This window comes from Micropterus salmoides, unplaced genomic scaffold, assembly GCF_014851395.1.
Source record: "Micropterus salmoides isolate LMB-PRFRI ecotype aquatic unplaced genomic scaffold, ASM1485139v1 Ms_hic_scaffold_9, whole genome shotgun sequence".
Classification (NCBI taxonomy): Eukaryota; Metazoa; Chordata; class Actinopteri; order Centrarchiformes; family Centrarchidae; genus Micropterus; species Micropterus salmoides.
In genome coordinates, this window is record NW_024044681.1 from 55,144 (window position 1) to 77,198 (window position 22,055).

At 41.2% G+C, this 22,055-nt stretch overlaps 1 protein-coding gene across 2 annotated transcripts in view; it reads left to right on the forward strand.

The window, feature by feature from the left end:
* The first annotated feature begins 1,014 nt into the window (after nucleotides 1-1,014).
* Nucleotides 1,015-22,055, forward strand: part of LOC119895583 (SLIT-ROBO Rho GTPase-activating protein 1-like) — a 38,974-nt gene continuing 17,933 nt past the window's right edge. Inside the window, exons 1-9 of one of the 2 annotated variants that reach the window (XM_038708784.1) lie at nucleotides 1,015-1,678; nucleotides 10,610-10,805; nucleotides 11,143-11,197; nucleotides 11,283-11,390; nucleotides 15,804-15,866; nucleotides 16,539-16,736; nucleotides 17,538-17,666; nucleotides 18,088-18,309; nucleotides 18,937-19,038. In XM_038708784.1, coding sequence (XP_038564712.1) covers nucleotides 1,612-1,678; nucleotides 10,610-10,805; nucleotides 11,143-11,197; nucleotides 11,283-11,390; nucleotides 15,804-15,866; nucleotides 16,539-16,736; nucleotides 17,538-17,666; nucleotides 18,088-18,309; nucleotides 18,937-19,038 — 1,140 coding nt within the window. In that variant the 5' untranslated portion in view covers nucleotides 1,015-1,611. The remainder of the gene's footprint in view (nucleotides 1,679-10,609; nucleotides 10,806-11,142; nucleotides 11,198-11,282; nucleotides 11,391-15,803; nucleotides 15,867-16,538; nucleotides 16,737-17,537; nucleotides 17,667-18,087; nucleotides 18,310-18,936; nucleotides 19,039-22,055) is intronic. The other variant, XM_038708785.1, reaches the window with a different exon arrangement.

A 22,055-nucleotide genomic window follows, 5' to 3' on the forward strand; every position in this document is an offset into this window, starting at 1 on the left:
TAGGATTTTAATGTGCAAATAAAATGCACCTCAGAAAGGAGGAGGTTTCTTATGTTGCACACAAACTTCAAACATGAACAACTGTATCTGTAACGATTCTGAGGTCATATTAACAGGGTTTTAAGGGGTGAGGTCCAAAATATGCTGTGCAATAAATGTTAAATCACTGTGGAGAGCATCATAACCAACCAAAAAAACTTTCCCCAAATCTAAAGTTTGTAGTTCCTCCCGAATAGACTGATCTTTTGCTGTTGGTTATTTATTATCTGCTATAGCTTTTCCAACTCTTTGTTCAGACATATGGTGAAAATAATGGCCCAATGTGATGTGAAATTACATATTTGCAATTGGAAAACGTAAAATTTTCTTTGGGGAGGACATCCAAACCCGCCACCACCCCGACCATGACCACCGGCACCAAAACATTCAGCTAAAGCTCACATTAAACTGGGAAAACACTGAAGTTTTAAACTATTCTGATGTGCATCGCATGCTCATGGACACAAGAGCAATGTTGCTGAGACATGCTGTGTTGGGTTTTATATTCAGACCAAAATTTTACTTCAACCCCCGCTGCTATAACTCCATCCTAGGTGAAACACTGACAGAGAAATGATGTCTAAATCTTTGGGTTAAACACACATAAAGTATTTGGAAACGAGATTCTGCTAGATTTCGTGTTTAAAATCCTTCATTATATATTCATCAAGTAACGCAGTAAACATTAGATATCAATTAATACCAATGTTCAGTTTTTTAAATGTCTTTACCCACATAATGTTTTAGGTCACAAACCTACTTTCTCCATCTTTTAAGTGAGCTGATTTCACATCTCAGTTCTCTTCCTCTCTTACATTCATTTATCTCCAGGATGCTCCGCCACTCACTGGTCACATCAGCTGTCAATCAGGTCTCTAGTCCCGCCTCCAGCGCGGACACACCCATTTCCTCACCGGCATTTCATCTACCGGTTATTGGTATTATCTTCACGCGCGCGGAGGCTGGTCCAGTCTGTGTGTGCGCGTGAGTGTGTGCGGCTGCATGTGTGAAAGGTTACGGCGGGGTGACGATAACCTCAAACAGCGTGGCGTGCGTGCGTGCGTGCGTGTGTGTGTGTGCGTGTGTGTGTGTGTGTGTGTGGTCCAGTGCATTTCTACCTAGTGGGCGTGTGCCCCGTCCTCCCTCCCTGCAGACCGGTCGGTGCATGTGTGTGCATGCGCGAGGGTGTGATTGCATGTTTGCATGAGCTACACGGGAAGAAATCAGAAACAATTTTTTTATTTGATTCTCTATTTTCTTATCAACGGGATGGCTTCTGTGGGTCCTCGCGGCAGTGGCGGTCACGAGTGGGTAATTTCTCTCTGAGTGCGCGTGATTTTTCACGCCCCCCCCCCCCCACCTCTCTCCTCCTCCTCCTCCTCCTCCTCCTGCTTCTCAGCGTGGAGGTACGGGGCCACTACTGGCTGTGTTGTTGCGGCACTGGATGGATCTAACTAGCATGTTTGCGGGTGAAGCCTCGGGCGGTGCACACGGAGGGAAATAAAACGGGATTTTTATTTATTTATTTATTTTCCTTCTCACCTGCTGGTCAGTCACCTCCTCTGTGGCGACATGTCAAACTCAAACAAAAGCAAGAAGGACAAAGAAATCCTCGCAGAATACGAGAGCCAAGTGAAAGGTAAGATCATAATTTTAATAATCATAATATAAGGTTGACACTTCTTGCTCCCCTGCACTCAATTCTCGCGGGCACACCCACCTTTTCTCACCTATGCATGCTCACACAAACCAGCTACACACACACACACACACACACACACACACCTGCAAGCATCTTCACTTCTCATGCCAAAGCACTGAATTCAGCCGTGTGCAGGGTGTGTATGGGAGCTGACACCTCACCATGAGACGTCAGGATTTCTGGGTTCATCCTGAGTGCTGCATGGCGCCTGAGGGGGGAGGAGGATGGGTTATATATATGTATATGTGTGTGTATGTGGGGGGGTATCTTCTGCAGAGCACCTTGATCTCTTTCCGCTGTTTGTGTGTGTCAGCAGGTGGGTTTTACACTCAGACCTGAGGCAAGTGTGTCCTCGTCCCCGTCCGTCTAGGAGTCTTTCTATTGGTATTCCTCTGAGGCCGTGACTGCAGCAGTGTGTGTGTGTGTGTGTGTGTGTGTGTGTGTGTGTGTGGTCTCCATAGATTACCTGATGGCATGATGCTAAACTGGGGGACATGTTTTAGGTGACAAACTCGCTCCTGTAACAGTGGTTGCCATGAACGTGGGACAACCCCCTCTTCCTCCTCCACCCCCTGGTCCTCCTCCTCCTCTTCCTCCTCCTTCTGGCGCCATGGTTACCATCATCCCCGCTACGTTGGGGCGGTGACGGACAAGTCAAATGACCTTTTAGTAAAAACTACAACAGGCTGCCTCATTTTTCTGAACCAGTGGGGTGAGGAGATATTCGTAAAGCCGCCTCTTTACCTGCAAAGACCCGCTCAAATTGGAGGCTCGGTTCAAAATGTCCGACCTTTACTAGAACGACACCTTATTTGGACACCTGCAAATACCATTGGAGACAGCCAGGGCACAACCTTCCTTGTTCAGCCTCCGGATCCCTATCTCTCTGACAAGATTTTAGTCATCTCATTCCCTCTCCACATGGCGCTTCACACTTCCATACTGTCACCTACGCTCACACCAGCACCAGCACTGCCACAGCCATCACTTTCAGCGTCTAAAAATGAACCGCTCTGGCTTTTAAATCCACCTAAATCCACGGCGTCTCCTGTCAGTATGAGGAGGAGGAAATGTGTGTTTACTCTACGGCAGATTACCGTCTTTTTTCTTTTTTTTTTTTGAGTTCAAATCGGCAAAATCCAAGCTGCTTCATTCAGAAATTATTTCTTTCCTCTCGTGCACAACCACTCTGCCTCCCTTGCTTCCTTCTTTTCTTCCTTTTTACTCTCCCTTCACCCTGCTAAGCTCTTTCAGTGTGACATGCCATTTTCTGGACGCCCATACTGAACAGACACAGAGTTTGAGTGATTACATTTATAGGAGAGTTGTGGACGGCATTACAGCCCCCGTGTGAGGAGTGTGTTTCTTGTTTATACACACTCATCCTTGTTTGTGTGTGGCCTTTGCTCTGGTGCCCTGCCAAAACACACTCGGGGATGCCCTGCATTGAAATGACCGCTCAGATAAAGCTCCCCCTTCAACCGGCCCTCTCTGCATCTTGTCGCCTCCTGCCGAGAGCCAAGCATATAGATCTGCGTTGTAACTATGTGCTTTCCAAGTCTGCCTCCCTGCTCTGGCTCCTGATTGGTGGATGCAGGAGGTGGTGTGTAATGTATACACAGGAGGTGGCCATCGCTCTCTCAGAAGGGGGTGGGGTCTACTTACTGAGGTGAGGTGAGCGGAAAGGTAGCAGTAAGATTATGCACAGCGCTGACGATACATATTTGTGTGCTCGATGATGCTCCGGTGCACTGAGCGTGCTCCTGATATTTGGAGCGTCACCTCGCTGGCGTGTGACACCTCCCCTGTCTGAATGAGATGAGGATCGTCTTAATGAGAAAATGCAAATGGAAAATAGAGAAAAGAAAAGCGCTCTGCAGGGGGGAGAGAGGGAGGGAGGAGAAGCAGACGCGAGGCAGGAGAGGCAGCAGTGTTTCCTGCTGCATGTGGCGGCTGCGGCTCTGGTTTTTGCCTGCGTCTGCATGCAGGTCATTAGTGACCTCACATCTGCATACCTGCAGGACAAACAGAGAGGAAGGGATGGATGGAGGGGAGTAGATGAAGATAATGAGGTGACTCTTCATTGAGTAAAATGTTCTCGAGGGCCAAATCAAAAGGCCCCGATCAGTGTGTGTGTGTGTGTGTGTGTGTGTGTGTTCTTGATGATAGAGCGCCACTCATGCCCCCATGTCCTTGGACCTGGTCGTCATGGTAACGACCACCTCTGGAAGACTGCGTGAGCTTCCTGTTCCTGTGACATCACGCACACTCACTGTATGTATGTATGTATGTATATATATATATATATATATATATATATATATATATATATACACACACACTCACGTTCAAAGTGAACATAGACGAGGTTGGGATGGATGCAATTATTCAGGAGCATAATTATTGAATTTGTCAATGAGTGGAAGTCCCTCGACCAGTTTGAGAGGCTCAAAGGATGGAAGGACAGCAGCCGTCTCAGAATAGACGATGCAACTAACAGTTCATTTCATTATCAGTTAAGTTGACAATTAATTTCTGGACTTAATTGATGAGTCACCTATAAACAGTGAAAAATCTGAGCCCAAAGTGACATCTTCAAAAGTAAATCAGTTCAAAAGTATTGAGCTTACCATCGTACAAGATAAAAATAAGCAATATATCTTCACATTTGAGAAGCTTGAACTTAAGAATATTGGCACTTTTGATTGAAAAATTATTTGAATAATGACTCGATTATCAGGATTGTCACAGATTTGTTTTCTCTTAAACTGATGAATTAGTTTATTGTGCCAACTTAAAGTTGGACATGCAGTATAAAATATAAGTCTTGTTGTCAATAACTGACTTGTCTCTTTCCGTCATCTTGTCTGTCTCAATTGTCAACTTCCAAAATTGATTTTATTACAAAATGGTTTTTAAACCCATGATGTTTGCTGCATATTTTTAGTTGCTTCACTGTTCAGTGATTTGTCTTCTTTATGCCGAGACACTGGATGTCCAATGAGTGAGGCTCTCTGCGATGCTTTCCCTCTGCTGCTTCAGGAGTTTTTTGCATCACCACACGTGTTATCCATCGACAGCTGCCACAAAAACACAAAGATAACAGACAGACAAATGTGAAAGCTCATCTGAGACCCTAAGCAGCCCAACTGTGTTCCTCTTAAGTGTTCTGTAACTCCAAACAGTGCGTTGAGCTTCATGGCTCGACAGATCAGTTCAGCAAACCTGTCTCTGCTCTCGGAGGAGCAATTTCGGGGGCCCCGTGCTTCCAGAATTGTAGGTCCCATTCATTTTTTCCAGTAGACAACGTGAGGTGACGGACAGTTGAAGCATTTCCACAGCTTGGATGGACACGAATGGTTCTTTCAATGTACATAAAAACAACCTTAAAATTCAGTTCTGCTCACTGTTGGATTCTGAATTAATATTGGAGAAACTGAACGATTGTGTTCTTGTCACAAATTCGTCACAAAGTGATTTGTTACCACGATTCAGAGATGAATTAGTGTGTTTCTTGGTCTGTTTTCTCTTTCCGTGCTGGAACTGATCATCAAACCGGAGGTCTGTTCTGTTTAGTTGAATCAGCTGGTACTGACAGTCCATAGCTGTGTGTGATAAAACTGCATTTGTTGAATATGCACAATATGCGTCTTTCTCACAAAGTCCCTAAAAAGTATGAAGTTTCAGTCATGAATTCTTAGCCATAACTACAAGGATTCAGGTTATCATGAGATTAAACCTTACACATTTTTGTCAACGGAGAGACACTGGATGATTTCAGTGTAGCTACCAGCCAAGTTCTGATGGACAGAAATAATTTTGATGAAATTAATCGCTGCTGAGTGTTGCTAGATGTAAAAAGAGAATGCAGTTAAAATCATTTGACTGCTGGAGCTCAGACTCATAAAGACCTAAGTCTAGACACCCGTCGTCTCCAGGTGCTGATCACATCAAGGTTTTTGGCATCGTATTCGTGAGAACGGTGTTTTTTTTCTTCTTTAAATCTCCTGTTGTCTTTATCTCACACACGTTACAGGCTTTTTTGGGATCTGTTCCAGCTTTTAGAAGCAGCTTCAGACCAGAGCCGTGTGCTCATAATCTCACTAATGTGGAGTAACCAAGGTGATTGAAATGGATCTTAACTTTGTCCAGGACGTGCTTGAGCCAAATTTAAGCGTTGATGGTGTTAAGAGTGTCGATTTTAGAAGGTTTCTGGTTAGAAAAAACAGCAAAATTCAATTTTGTTTGTGTGAAAATGTTGCAAAATGTCACATTGAACCAAGAAATATTTAATGTTGAAATTAAATCTGCATCTTCCTCATCCTCGTTACCAGTTTGACATGGTGCATTCCTATCCTGCCTGGCAAAAGCAACAAAATGTTCTCTGTGGAGCTTTCAGATTTAATCAGTCCAGAGATTTCACGAGGCAAATTCTTTACGCTCGGCAAATTGTCTGCATGCTTCTCCCCGTGTCGATGCGTTTTCACATTGTGCTGTGCTGACTGTAGCTCCTCTGATCAAAGAGGCTGAGTCTTGTCTTTGGGGGTGTTACTGGGACACACAGGGAGGTTTCCAAGAAGAAGCATTTCAGACATCAAAGGCTAAAGAGCGGCGGATGTCCTCCTTTCACGTTCAATTGACTGTGATCCAAGCCGAAGGAGTTTCATTGATACAATCTTACCTCCTCAGTGGATATGCTTGAAAACTCTGAAACATTTTCTGCTACAGCAAACCTATTTTTTCTATCACACACTCCATATCAATTAATCAACAGTTGGTTAATCTGATTTTTTTAAATGATTTATTGTTTGGTTTATAAATTCATAAACTCAGATACTCAGACACAAAGTAAAGCAGTAGTAAAGTAATACTTCTAATGTAGTAAAATTGTACATTGGAGAAACTGTAACTAGCAAATGTTTATGATTTTTGTTTGAATACGTTTGCAGACATGCTAGCACCTCTGTGAGGCAACACTATACTAAGCATGCTCACAGTGATAATGCTAACATGCTGATGTTCAGCAGGTGTAAAGTTTACCATGTGCACCATCTTAGTCTAACATTTGCTCATCGGCACTAAATACAGTGAACAGCTGAGGCTCAAGGGAATGTCATTAGCTTTTCAGGTATTTGGTTATTAACTAAGTGTTGGAAAATGGTGCTAGAGGGTGACTAAAGTTATTACAACTCATCTTTAGGGGAACATGAATGTCTGTACAAACTTTCATGGAATCCATCTGATAGTTGTTGATGTTTCAGTGTGGAGTCTCTGGAGCAGGTCTGCCTCTGATAGACGTTTATGTAAAGAAGTCTCAAATCATTCTCTTTGATGTGGCGTCTGAAATCCCTACGGAAGGTATGAATGGGATTTGCATGAAAAGCAAAGCCAGTCTCCTGCACAAGAGCTGCACCAGCGTGTTTGTTTTATACTACGGAATTAAATTCACCACTTTTGGGAACATTTTGTCTTTAGTTACTACGACAAAGGTTTTCATAATCAGATGTTAAGCTGAACCCCCATGTACAAGATTAAGTGTCCTGATATTTGAATGGATTGGAAAGAAAATTAAGCCGACTGTTCACTAAACCCCTCCCCCAAACACAATTAGTCCAATCATAGTTTAGCAACTGTAATTAGACAGAGTAGTAGTGTTGTTTTTACGGGTTTTTGTGTCAGGTCAAAGGAGATATTATGGCTGGGTGATATAGCCAATTTTCGGTCCTGGGGGAAAGTTTAAGAAACCAGATGGTTAATTGTGGTTTTAAACTATTCGTTATGGTCAGAACACCTCACAAATCTCAGGTAGAACATTCAAAACAGTTATGATAAAATCTTTTTTTTAACAAATATGCACGAGTAAAATTAAGTATAATCTTTTTTTTCAGCCCCTTTTCCTCAACAAAATAAATATCTTAATAAAAGAATTAAGTGCTTATTTGTTCGTGATTCAAATGAATTAAATCAAACCATTTATGGAACTTATATTGTTATTGTTGGAAAATTATACCGCAATAGTTATTTTTATTGTTTGATTGCCCAGCCCTAGAAATAAGGTGTAATGTGAGTAAGTTTTAGAGGTGCTGGTAAGTGGATTTTGTTACTGTTGTACAGAACCAGGCTAGCTGTTAGGCTATCTGTCCCCCTGTTTCAAGTCTTTATGCTAAGCTAAGCTAAGCTAAGCTAATTGGCAGCTGGCTGTAGCAGCATGAGAGTGGGTGGTATCGATCTTCTCATCTGACTCGCAACAAAAAAATAAGTGTTGAATTTTTCTTTTAACCATAACAGAGCATAAAGCATCAGTAGTGTTGCTATGGTTACTTGCAGCCCAACAGAGGCTCAACACCAATTTAGAGGAGTGATTAAATCGTTGACAACTGGGACGCCACAAACCACATTTGGGATGTCCCGATTGGCCTACCAGCCAATCAGAAACAAGTATTTTCCCCGTCAGGGGTGAAATGTGTTACAGTCATCAGGGACTCAGAGCAGCAAAGCAGACATTCATTTATATGAAAGTGTTGCAGTGTGTGAGAGCAACGTGAAATGGCAGCCATTTTAAATTAGTAAGCTAACGGCAGCAATGGCAGAATCAATATACACACAAAAACACGTACAGTAATAAGAGTTTCATAGACTTGTGAGGACCAAAGGCCAAGGCAGGTTTTCAATAGAGATCTTTGAAGCACGTTTGGCAAACTGTGTGTGTGTGTGTGTGTGTGTGTGTGTGTGTGTGTCGATGCGGCAGATTCAAGCTCTTGTCTTCACCTTCCTCATCACATGGTTCACACACACACAGCGAGTGGTTGCCTAGACAACAGGTAGTGGAGTGGATAGGGTCCCCCAGGGATTGGTGTGTGTGTGTGTGTGTGTGTGTGTGTGTGTGTGTGAGAGAGAGAGGTGGGGTTATCATTGTGTATTCTGTACCCGCTCTCTCCCTCCTGCTGCAGATAGATCCAGCTCTGAAACAGCACGACCAGCGAAGCGTGCAGCCAGGCATTACCATGCTGACTGTAGGACTGACTGATAGTGTGTGTGTGTGTGTGTGTGTGCTTATAGAGAGTGTTTATGTGTGGGTTTTTTTTTTTTTTTAATGCGGTCATAGGATGTCGTCCAAGGTGACTCCTCTAAGGAAAATGGACAGTCCTAATCAGTAATATAAGGGATTAAGGAGAGAGAGAGAGGGAGGAAGAAGAGGCGTGGTGCTGAGCAATTATCTTTTAATTAGATTTAATTGATTACTCGATTGACAGAAAATTCATCCAATTCATTATTTATCATGCAAATGCACTCAACATTTACTTTGGACTTTTAGAAGTTGTCACTTTTGACATTTGTCAGTATTTTTTAATAAATTTGATAGACTTTGAGCCACGCTGGAGACACAACTCTATGTCTATCAATGTCGGTCTGAAATATCTAAACAATTATTGATTGGATTTCCATGAAATTTAGGACGGGCATTCATGGTCCTCAGAGGGTGAACTCCACTGACTTTGATGATACTTTTTCTCTGGTGCCACCATGAGGTTGACATTTGTGGTTTTGAGTGGAATGTCCCAAGAAGTGTTGGATGGATTGGTATTAACTTTGGTACAAACCTTCATGTTCCCCTCAGAATACATTTTTATCTCTTTGATGATTGGCAACAAAAGTTTTTGGTAAGGAAAACATCGTCGTTTGGGTTTAGTCAGAGAATCTGATTGGTCACAGATTTTGGTGTTACACCTGCTTGTTAATCACGTAGCCAATCAAACAACCGAAACCAACATCTGCACTCTGTGTGTTCATTGTTGCTTTATCTGCTCCGTGCTTAAAATATCCACCATGTCAGCGACTTTTAAGTGAAGTCTAAATGCGAGTGAACACATTCCCCTCACGCCCGACCCGATGCCATCGTCCATCCCGATGTTTCATTGTAGACATCGCCCAACCCTCATGAGCATGTTAAACATTACCTGCTTAACATCAGCTGTTGTCTGGATGGTGCAATGAAGATCAAAATAAAATATCAAACAGTTCGCAGCTTCTGCCACCTTAGTTAATTCAAAAAGAAGAGTCGCTGTAATCCGACGTCTCCCACATAAACGACATTCAGAGTTATAACTAACCGGTCTGATGTGAGTAGAGGTGTGTGTGGTTATTCTGTTGCAGCTTGTTAATGAACTGAAGGAGAAGCTTTTCATACAGTTTAAAGTAGCTTTTGACAACAGGCTGATTCACTGATTCACTGATTTATAGATAAATGCAGACTGATTTATCTGTGTTCCTGCTTTAACAACATTAAATGCTATTTTGTGATGCTGATTTAAACACATCTACTGGTTGGAGAGTGATTAACTAAAGTTTTAAGCATTATTCCGTCATTGCTGCACATTTGCTTAAAGGATTCAGTTTGCTCATGTTGATAAAATCATCAGATTGCCAGCGGAGTGACGTTACTCCAGAAACAGACTTGATTTGGAGACAACTATTCAAAGTGTAAGACCCAATTTGAACCTTTGAATGAACCACCCACTTATAGACTCTGCACTGGAAGCCAAAATACCACACAGACGGGCAAAATTAACTTCACGGTCAGGGAAATACCAAACAGTCGAGCGCTGCTTGTGCTGGTCGTCACACCGCCATGTAGAGAGGGCCCATAGTCCTGTTTTTCACTTCATGACAGCACCAAGATGAATAAACTAGAGAAAAGCAGAGATAAATTATCTGCCTTTGTGGGGGTAAAATAAAAGATTAATGGATGTCACAACACTGCCTCCAAAAATATTCCAGTTATTTTGCTGCCAAGGATAAACAAATTGCCAAAAATGTCTAATTTACAACAATATCCATCTGTGCGTTTGTGTGGTGTGTTTTGTGTAGATGTGCGTGCCCAGTTGGTGGAGCAGCAGCGATGTCTGGAGCAGCAGACAGAGATGCGAGTCCAGCTGCTTCAGGACCTCCAGGACTTCTTCAGGAAGAAGGCAGAGATAGAAACAGAATATTCCAGAAACCTGGAGAAGCTCGCCGAGAGGTTCATGGCCAAAACACGCAGCACTAAAGACCATCAGCAATACAAGTAGGACTGTGTGTGTTGGTGTTGGTGTTATGGACAGTCCAGCTGAAGTGAAAATACATTTTTTACTAAGGAATTAGCTCATAATGCCTTTGGTGTTTGTTCTGATTGTTAAAATGAGCTCTAGCTTTATTTACCAGCTGTCAAAGTGATGAACACATTAATACATCAAAAGGTATTTTAATACTTTTGAACTACTTGTCCTCACATGAAATGAATTCACGCTTCAGTTTGACTCCAAATCCTCACATGAGAGGAACTGTTTACACAGAGGGTGTAATTGACAGATCATGGTGTGTTTTTGCTTTATTAAAAGAAACTTTCTCTCTCTTTCTTCCAGAAAGGATCAGAACCTGCTCTCTCCAGTGAACTGCTGGTACTTGCTGTTAAACCAGGTTGGTTGCATGTGTTTGCTTTTTATTAGTTGTAAATATGAAAACATCAGAGATATCCCTCCATGCCCTTTTCTGTCATTTCCAGGTGAGGAGGGAGAGTAAGGACCACGCCACCCTCAGTGACCTCTACCTGAACAACGTCATCACCCGCCTCACACACATCAGCGAGGACTCTGCCCGCCTGCTAAAAAGAGTGAGCTGATATATCTTCTTCCTCTGAGCCATAGAGCTCCAGTTTTGTCCAGAAACTATTAAAAACCCACCAGTGAGCCTCACTGCTGCACTGGGTGACATGTTGATTCCTCACCATGAACACACACACTGTAGTTTATTCTGACTCAGTCCCACATACACCGTCCTGCTGCCCCAAATACTCACTAGAGCACCAAAGGTGGATTCATCCGCCGCTGAAAATAGTCCCCAACAAATGCACTATTTCCTCCTGTTTGTTTGATAAACACTACAGCAAGAAGCTGTTTTAGGAAGTTACTGAGCTTTTGTCACACCCTTGACCGCGTTCCAGTACACTGCAAATTTATGTTGGAAAAGGAAGATTGTTAGCCATAACCCTAACCCTAATCATTGTTAGCAGGACTAGGTAATATCAACGCATTACGCAGTCGGACAGTACTGTGTGTACAACTAAATGAGTCAAAATAAAGAGAGATGTGCTATGAACAGCATATTACTACAGTTTTTATTCTGTTGATTCTTGGAGCAGCCGTCTTAGATTTTGAGGTTTTGGGGTTTGTGAGGTTCCTCTGACTTTCCAAGTCGGAAATCCGACTTAAGGCGGCGTTCCGGTTGAAATTTCCGACTGGGAGGTTGGAAGTTGACGTATTAATATATACACTCACCTAAAGGATTATTAGGAACACCTGTTCAATTTCTCATTAATGCAATTATCTAATCAACCAATCACATGGCAGTTGCTTCAATGCATTTAGGGGTGTGGTCCTGGTCAAGACAATCTCCTGAACTCCAAACTGAATGTCAGAATGGGAAAGAAAGGTGATTTAAGCAATTTTGAGCGTGGCATGAGTCTGAGTATTTCACAATCTGCTCAGTTACTGGGATTTTCACGCACAACCATTTCTAGGGTTTACAAAGAATGGTGTGAAAAGGGAAAAACATCCAGTATGCGGCAGTCCTGTGGGCGAAAATGCCTTGTTGATGCTAGAGGTCAGAGGAGAACGGGCCGACTGATTCAAGGTGATAGAAGAGCAACTTTGACTGAAATAACCACTCGTTACAACAGAGGTATGCAGCAAAGCATTTGTGAAGCCACAACACGCACGACCTTGAGGCGGATGGGCTACAACAGCAGAAGACCCCACCGGGTACCACTCATCTCCACTACAAATAGGAAAAAGAGGCTACAATTTGCAAGAGCTCACCAAAATTGGACAGTTGAAGACTGGAAAAATGTTGCCTGGTCTGATGAGTCTCGATTTCTGTTGAGACATTCAGATGGTAGAGTCAGAATTTGGCGTAAACAGAATGAGAACATGGATCCATCATGCCTTGTTACCACTGTGCAGGCTGGTGGTGTTGGTGGTGTAATGGTGTGGGGGATGTTTTCTTGGCACACTTTAGGCCCCTTAGTGCCAATTGGGCATCGTTTAAATGCCACGGCCTACCTGAGCATTGTTTCTGACCATGTCCATCCCTTTATGGCCACCATGTACCCATCCTCTGATGGCTACTTCCAGCAGGATAATGCATCATGTCACAAAGCTCGAATCATTTCATATTGGTTTCTTGAACATGACAATGAGTTCACTGTACTAAAATGGCCCCCACAGTCACCAGATCTCAACCCAATAGAGCATCTTTGGGATGCGGTGGAACGGGAGCTTCGTGCCCTGGATGTGCATCCCACAAATCTCCATCAACTGCAAGATGCTATCCATCAATATGGGCCAACATTTCTAAAGAATGCTTTCAGCACCTTGTTGAATCAATGCCACGTAGAATTAAGGCAGTTCTGAAGGCGAAAGGGGGTCAAACACAGTATTAGTATGGTGTTCCTAATAATCCTTTAGGTGAGTGTAAGTGGTCACCATAGTTTCATCTATAACAATGGATCGTATTTTATAAGCTAATCTAGGGCTGGCCGATATGTCCAAAAATGTTATCACGATAAAAAGTTTCATATCTTTGGATATCAATAATTATCACGATAAGTATCAAACCGTTATTTCTTTTGAGTGGCTGATTTTTGCTCCTGAGTGAAAGTTGAAGAAACCTGATGGTTAATTGTGGTTTAAACTCTTCTTTACGGTCAACTGTTGATGCCAAACAGTGGATCACTTCGGAGGTAGAACATTCAAAACAATTATGATAAAATCTTTGTCCACAAATATGCATGAGTAAAATGACGTAAAAGCTTTTTTCAGTCCTTCTTCCTCAACAAAATAAACATCTTAATAAAAAAATGATGTCCTAATTTATATATGATTCAAGTTAATAATAATAATAATAAATTAAATATTTATTGAACATTCATTATATTTTTATTGAAAAAAATTATATTGAGATAATTATTATTAATGTTTGTCCAGCCTTAAGCTAATCACATGTTTTTGTTATGAAAAAGTACAATATTGCTCTCTGAAATGTAGTGAAGTAAAAGTACAAAGCAACATAAAATGGAAATGCTCTAAATTGTACTTGTACAGTGCTTGAGTAAATGTTACTTTCCAGCACTGGGAGTTTTCCTTGTGTGCAGACCTCTAGGCGTGTTATATTTTTCATACGGCTTCTTTAAGTACACGAGTTGATTCTAATGAAAAGTAAAGTCAGTGTTCCCCTGAGGTCTGTTGGGCTGCCTTGGAGTTTAACAAATTAAACACGCACACACACACACGCGCTCTTAACCGCCTCCAACTTTAGCTCGCCGTGTTCATTATTAATCTCTCTTCCGGCTCGTCTTTTATTCATGCTAACTAAAGTGCAGCGGCTGCCAGCAGCTATAAGCAGTAAGACCTCCATCACACCACTACATCCTCTCAAAAACTGCGCTCCGAAGAGGGACGCTGGGAAAAGGCAGACGGCTCAGTGGCCATGACAACGCTGACAGCCCCGTGGCCAATGGCGAGACGCTCAGCTGATCTTTTCTCAGCGGGCGCTATGGGAACGAGATTCATCCATCCTGGGATTCCAGTCATTTAGCATAATGTAATATTAATGCGGCGCCGCACCGCCACATAACTCCTTCCCCAAACTGGAAGGGCTGTTTAATACATGAGACAGAAATTCATTTTGAGTGCAGGCTGCAGAGCCCGGCTTGTTTCATCTATGAATTCATTTGTTTGTGTGTGGTCAAATCCAGTTATTTATGCCTGCACTGTGGAAGAAGTGCTCAGATCCTTTGCTTAAAGTGGCTGCAATCAATATTTTTGTAATTAAAATACATCAAATACAACAGTATTAAAGGTGTCTCTTGTCAGTGGTGGAGGAAGCATTCACATCCTTCACTTAAGTAAAAATACCACACATAGAAAATACCCCACTACAAGTAAAAATCCTGCATTCAAGCCTTGCCTAAATAAAGTATTAAAGTAAAAGTACTCATGTTGCAGTAAAATGTTTCTGGATTAATATTTGTGTTGCATTAATGTGTATGTTGCATTTTTTTCTGCTGTAGATGTTGGGTAGTTTAATGCATCGTGGTCTATAAGATCATCACGTCACATCTTTAAAAATCTCAGACAAACTGTCTGTTTTCAGTTTTGTGATGATGCATTTTCAAGAGGGGTTTAAATAGTTTATTTAGCTGAAGGAGGAGAAGGATTTTCTCAGCCCGTAAAGGAACTCCTCATCCTGTAGTTTATCTTTCACCACATCTGGAGGTACTTGTTTTCACTAAACAGGAATAGGCTGAAAAAACTGTAATCTGCAAATTAACTAAAGCTGTCAATACAATATTACAGCATTACAGTACATTAAGCCCTGCAATCACAATCCTATGTAAGCAAACGTATGGAAGTATTATCAGCAAAATGTACTTAAAGTAGTAAAAGTACTCATGCAGAAAATGTCCCTGTGACTGATATGACATTTATTAGATTGTTATTATTACTGAGACATCAATTTTATAGCAGCATTTTACCGTTGTAGCTGCTCGAGGGGAATCTAGTTTTAACTACTTTGTTACCTCGTTTAGTCCTGTTGGATTAAATCTGAGGGGTTGTAAGATGGTGATTGGGAGAGGAAAGAAGAACAGCGTTCGGAAATTTTTTGGGGGAGTAAAATTTTAGATAATTCTACCTCTTTGGGCCTCAAACAGTTTCAAAACGGTTTGAATGAAACCATGTGAGTTTAGGTAAGTTTAGACTGCTTTTTGTGAGGGCCAAAGATGTTGAAAACTACTGGCTTAATCTTTAACAATGTGTAGTATTTTGTAAATATATCATGTTTTTTTAGGTAAAATCTTAATCTGAGAAGTAACTATATCTATCAGATAAATGTAATGCAGAGAAAAGTGCAATATTTACCTCGGGAATGTGTTGGAGTAGAAGTTTAAAGTAATTAATACACACTGTTTGAATGCATGTATCTGCTATGTGCTGATGAAATTATTCTCTTCTTACTCCTCTGTTAGAGTAAGGAGATCATCTTCCAGCTTCAGGAAGACCTCATGAAGCTTCTGAATGAGCTTTACACCGTAAGTGGAACAAAATGTAATGATCTGTGGAGACGTTAGTGGATTCTGTGAGTTTAAAAGCAGGTTGTCAGCAGGTCTGTGAAAAGTCTTAAAAAACTTATTAAAATCAATTCAGTTAAACTTAGCTCAGATCATGCTAACAGACATTTCTGATTACTTTATATTTAATCTATTAAATGCTCTAATATCTGTAAACACCCTGTAAAAAAACATCAAAGAATAATTTAAAAGGTTGAAATATCATTAAAGTACTTTATTGCATGAATAGAATGAATTAGAAACTGTAAGAAAAGTCACAGAGGAATATTTATGCTTTTAAAAGCTCAAAAAACATCGGTTTTAAATGCAAAAATGGCCACCAGGCAGAAGTCCTCTCTGCGTTACATTCAGAGATGTTCATGAACTTCTGCTTTTTGTCTGATTATAGTTAACAGATTTGCAAAGAGGCTTAAAGGAAAAAATATTACAGATTTTTGTCTGTCAAATGTCAAGGTTTATTTGAAGTCAGAGCGCCGGCCTTAAAAGCTTCTTGTCCAAACACTGGAAATCAGATTAGAGTGGGCCTGATAACCTTGAGGAATAAACCATCCTGGCTGCAGTGTGATGTTGTTTTCCAGTTTTTGTGGTCCATTTGGTCCAGAGGCTGCGTTTTCATGGGCTGCTGTTACTTAGGTGATGAAGACATATCACATGTACCACGTGGAGACGATCAACGCGGAAACCAAGCTGCGGGAGGCGGAGCGTCAGGAGGGGCGCGTGAAGGGCGTGTCGGGGACGGGCGGAGGGGTGGAGCCTGTGTTCGGCCTGCGGATAGAAGAGCGCCACCAGAGACGCAACGCCGCCCGTAAAATGGAGAAGATGAGAGAGAAGGTACGGGGTGCATCTCATTCATCTCAGCTCCTTTAACTGCATCCAGGTTTCCCCCACGTCTTTATCCTTCCCACTGAGGAGCCGAGGAAGGATGCAAGGAGAGAGGAATCATCTTTTCTTTCTTTCCTCTCAGGCGTCATCTGAAGGTCACACACTTAAAATCAGATGGGGAGACAAAGATTCCCGAGGATATCATTATCTGATCCTCTTTGATATCATAGAAAAAAGACGCCTGAGAATCACCACATTTTTAGGTTTTCTTTAATGTCAAAGTGATCCGGTGATAGTTGTCTGTACGTCCATGGGCACACTGGAAACAGGAAGTGCTACAAGCTAACTCATAATTTTAATGGTGCCAATTTACCAAAATGTAAAGAAATATAGGCTGAAATAATAGCAGTACCTGCCTGTAGCTGACATTACAGCAGCACAGGGTCTTACTGCTCTCCTGATGGCTTTAATTTATTTTTTAATTTTTTGTCATATTGGTTCCTACATGGGCCTATTTGCCGTGTGTTTGCATGTTTAGATCTATCAGACTAGCAAAAAGGCATTTCTGAAGTACTCCATTTTCACTTAAAAGTCACATTTCACACTGAGTTAGAGAAATAAATCCTGTTCATATGGAGCTGAAGTGTAATTCTTGGGTTATTTATGCAAACTGTTATTATCTGCTCAAGCTCTTGTCACTATTTGTTGATAATGCGGATCCACATGCCGTTTTGAATGTCATATGCGCTTTTGGGTTTGCAGAAACTAACCAGCATTTTCCTCTTTTATGGCTGTTTCTTTCCTCATTAGAGGAAGGCAAAGTACTCAGAGAACAAACTGAAGACTCTTAAAGCCAGGAATGAGTATCTGTTGACTCTGGAGGCCACCAACGCCTCCGTGTTTAAATACTACATCCACGACCTGCCCGATATCATAGACGTGAGTATACATTTGTAGCACAAACTGTTCATCACTGGAGAGGTCACTGTAGCCTAATTTTGAATGAATTCAGCAGCTATGGTTCCATGTTAGAGTTAGGGTAAACTAAATTAATGACGAAGCATTTTGAATTCACTCACGCTCTGATTCGCACATCTGGCTGGCTTCTTCTCCACAGCAGCAGCAGGACAGTCTTGTGGGTATTGTACTATTTTGAGCCGTCACCAAACTGACGAACAAAACGTGATTTCCCAGAAACTAAATTGAAGTAATTACAGCTGGTGGCCACGATGTAAACCTATATGAGTCTGGTGTTAAGTATCATTGAGGACATCGTTTAAAGGAACATTTAAAATGGGCAAAATTCTTGGTTTCACACTTTGAGAACATGTTTCCTTCATCTGCCCCTCCTGTGTCTCAGTGCTGTGACCTAGGGTACCACTCCAGTCTGAGCCGTGCTCTGAAGACCTACCTATCAGCCGAACTGAGCCTTGAAGCCTCCAGGAGGGCGGGTCTGGAGGTGCTGGAGGGGGCCGTGGAGGGCCTGGACCCCGCCCGTGACAGGCAGCGTCTGCTGGGCCTCTACCCTACTGCCTTCTGCCCCCCACAACGCTTCGGCTTCCAGGCCCACATGGGCGACGCAGTCAGTATCTCTTAGACCAGATGTTTGAAAACACACCTGGGAGTCCTGCTTTAATTTAGAGAGGCGTATTTCAGAAAGTAAATTAAAGGAATTTGGTAAATTCAAATTACAACTCGGAAGTCACATTTAGTCAAATTTTGCGATTATTTTTGGAGATGAAGAAAACAAAAGGCTTTTTGAACAATTTGATATTCTCAAACTATGATTTCTTATATGATAATAAACGACTTTATTAAGGTTTATTTAAATATGACTTTTTCCGTTAAGAATTGCTTTACAAAGTTTTGTATTCTTAAAGCTTTTTGGAAGCCAGGACTCTACAAGTTGGTTAGCAGAGACAGAAATGAGAAAAGGAAGAAAACTAACTTCAAGTAAATATGGTTGTTGTCTTTTATTCAAAGCTGATAGATGTTTTGTTGACATTTAAGACAACAAAACATCAAGAGTCCCTTAAAAACTTTATTAAAAAAAACTGTTCTACATTTATATTTGTGTATTTCAGGTCACAGAAATGCTCAGATTATTAATAGGAAGTCATGAAATGGACACTGGTAGGAATCCCGACACATAAACTTCACTATCCTGTCCTGTTGTCGTTGTTGTTGTTGTTGTTCCACTTCCTGTCAGGTGACCCAGATTGGCTCCCAGCCGCAGGTCCAGGCTGAGCTCAGCCTCCGCCTCACACAGCTCCAGACCCGCTTGGCGTCTCTGAAGATAGAGAACGAAGAGGTCAGACACGCTGATACGCACGCAACACACCGAGATGATGGTCAACATCGACATCAACCTGTGACATAAAAAAGCCATGCTTACAGTGATTGTCCAATCATAGCTTAGCAACTATAACTCGTCACAGCAGGCCTGTGAAGCTGTACTCTAACCAATCAGAAGCATGGGACACATCTTAGTTATTTTCAGTTGACACAGAACATTTGTTTGGTAAATTACCGTTACTTAAAACAACAGTGGTCAGCAATAGGCGGCCTGATTGCTTTGACAGCAGAAAAATAAAAATAAATATATTGATAGCGGCTGACGCTGTAAATTGAGAGGACATGCGAAAGAGACCCCTCTGTAAAAGCTGTCAGCAAACGTGTGATTGGATTCTCCTTAATTTTCTCAGGGAAATGAAAATTAGTGTCCATAGGTTTATGAATGCGGATCAAACGCCGGGACACACACACTGCAGCACATGTGAAAAAGTGTCCTTAGAGGCTAATGAATTTGTTTAACAAGGGAGAAAACATTTTGTGATCGATCATAGAACTCCTCCAACGGGAGTCCCGCACTCTACCAACTGAGCTAAACGTGCACGAGTATCCAAGGGTTTGAAATGATTTGACTGAAATAATGTTCTGGCCCGCCATGGAACGGCTGGAAAAAAATTTGGCCCGATGCCAGACTTATTTGCCGACCCCTGCTGTACAGCTTTGTTGATGTCGTCTACTCTTGTCATAATTTCTGTGGTCATTTTGCTCAGGTTCAGGAAGATGCCTCCTTTCTCAATCCTCCCTTACGAAGCTCAGATTAGCACGGTTGTTTCCCAATGTGCTCAATAACAGACCTATTTGAATCACTGAAAATATCGGAGATGAGACACAAGTCTGTGAAAAGTCGTTTGGATTTATCCCCTGGAGACCATTAGCGCCTGTACCAACTGTCCTGGCAATTGTCCAATTGTTTTTTTTATATTTCACTCTGGCCCTAAGTGTTGAACTAACACACGGACTCCGCCGCAGGGGCCAAAAACCTCACCGATTACAAAATGTATTTCTAACTTTACACAAAGTTATGGTAATTTATACCGTTCTAATGGGGTGATAATGTAGCAGATGTAGCCTCTAAAAATAAACTTGTGCCATCTGAAGGCGACTTGGTGATGCAGTCTGTGGCGTCCTCTCTGTTGTGTGCACAGAGGGCAGCTGTTAACTCACCCTGAAGGGCATAAAAATGCTGATGGAGTCTGGATTAATGAGCTGCATCTGCACGTCTCAGCGGCTTACAAATACACACACGTGGATGCAAACGCACCCTGATTATCATATACAAATAAAAACACTTTTACGCCCATTATCTTTGCTCTAAATACAAACACGCTTTGCATATGGAGGATACATAAACAGAGCAGTTGTGCTTGAACGCACACACTTCATCAAACGTTTTGGAAAAGGAAACTCCGCCCTGAAACAGTTGTGATCCATGAAGCCTCGTGCAGTAATGACATTTATTTAGGTGTTCAGTGAACTGCTCATATGAGCCTGCAGAGTCATCCTTCCACACAGGATCAGTCAAGCACAAAGTTTGAGTTTGGTGGAAAAATAGATTCACATGCAGTTCTGGGCTCATATTTAATGTCCTAACTGTTTCTCAGAGTGACATACAGTATTTTGGTGGAGTAATTTGTCACTGACCTTGTGCAGGATAACCTTACAGTAAAAATGCAGCTTTGTAACGGTGAGGATTTGGGTTTGTCACACCAGTTTTGGGAGAGATAAATTCAACTTTTATCCCTGTTACAGCACAAATCATGGGTTTAATTATTTATCCATTAATTTAGGCTTGCAATTATAGATCTTTTATGATGAAAAACTATGGAAGAGGAAGGCGATGTTCTCCACACTTATCCACTGGCTGTTCTTTTTTTTTAAATTTTTTTTATTAAATAAACTTTATTTATTATAAATTACAAAAATAGTCAGATGCATACAAAAACACAGAACAAAGTCAGAGAGCATTTCCCATATCACAAATATATATGCATAAAGAAATCTGCATTATCAAAGCATACATAAAAATTTTCACTTATCCTTATCAGCTAGCTAACACTATGGGGAAAAACAACAAAATAAACAAAATATTGAAATAAATAAATAAATGTATTTCAGAAAAAGAAAATAAAAGAATACATGTAAGAAATAACCAGTCACGGGATACTAAAAAGGTAGATTCATCATACACTAACAATACATAAAGGATACATTAATTGCCATAATATCAGGGAAGCTTACCAAATATAGTTTTATAACACTCTATGAATCTGTTGCTTTTGTTATTGTCTTATCAGGGAAGGGGATTTGAAAAGTGATTTAAATTCCACTAAAAAGAGAGGGAATCAGGGTTGAGATCCTAAGATTAAAATAAAAAAGTTAACATTACTGAACATTACTATTATCATAGTAACATATTACATCCTTTAGAGAAAAGTTATAAATGACCATGGGGGGATGGAATCTAAAATAATTTAAATAAGACAAAAACTTCTTTGTAGAATCACAATAAAAGAAAAGATGAATAAATGTTTCATCAGCGTGTCCACAAAAGGAACAGGAGCTATCCAGATATTTGGATATTATAGAATTAACAGGATAAATTTTATGTAAGATTTTTAAATGAATTACTTTTACCTTGTTGGAAATATAAAATGTATGAGGTAAAAGCCATGCTTTTTTCCAATTTATATAATCCAACTGTGAATTCTGATAAAACTCCACTGGGTGTTCATCATCGCACACTATAGAGAAGTCACGATGTCACTTCCTGTCTAACCTCATTTCCATTAGCTTCAGTAACTCAAATCAATATTTCATTCAGCAAGTTTTTCTGAAGAAAATGAAAAATGTTCCCGGAATTTGCTTTCCATATTCTAAGACATATCAGCTCCACTGCAGCAGCTTCTGCTCCTTACACCATCCTAACTTGGTGTCGTTCATATCCATAGAACTCACCAACGCTCCCTTCTAAAGTAT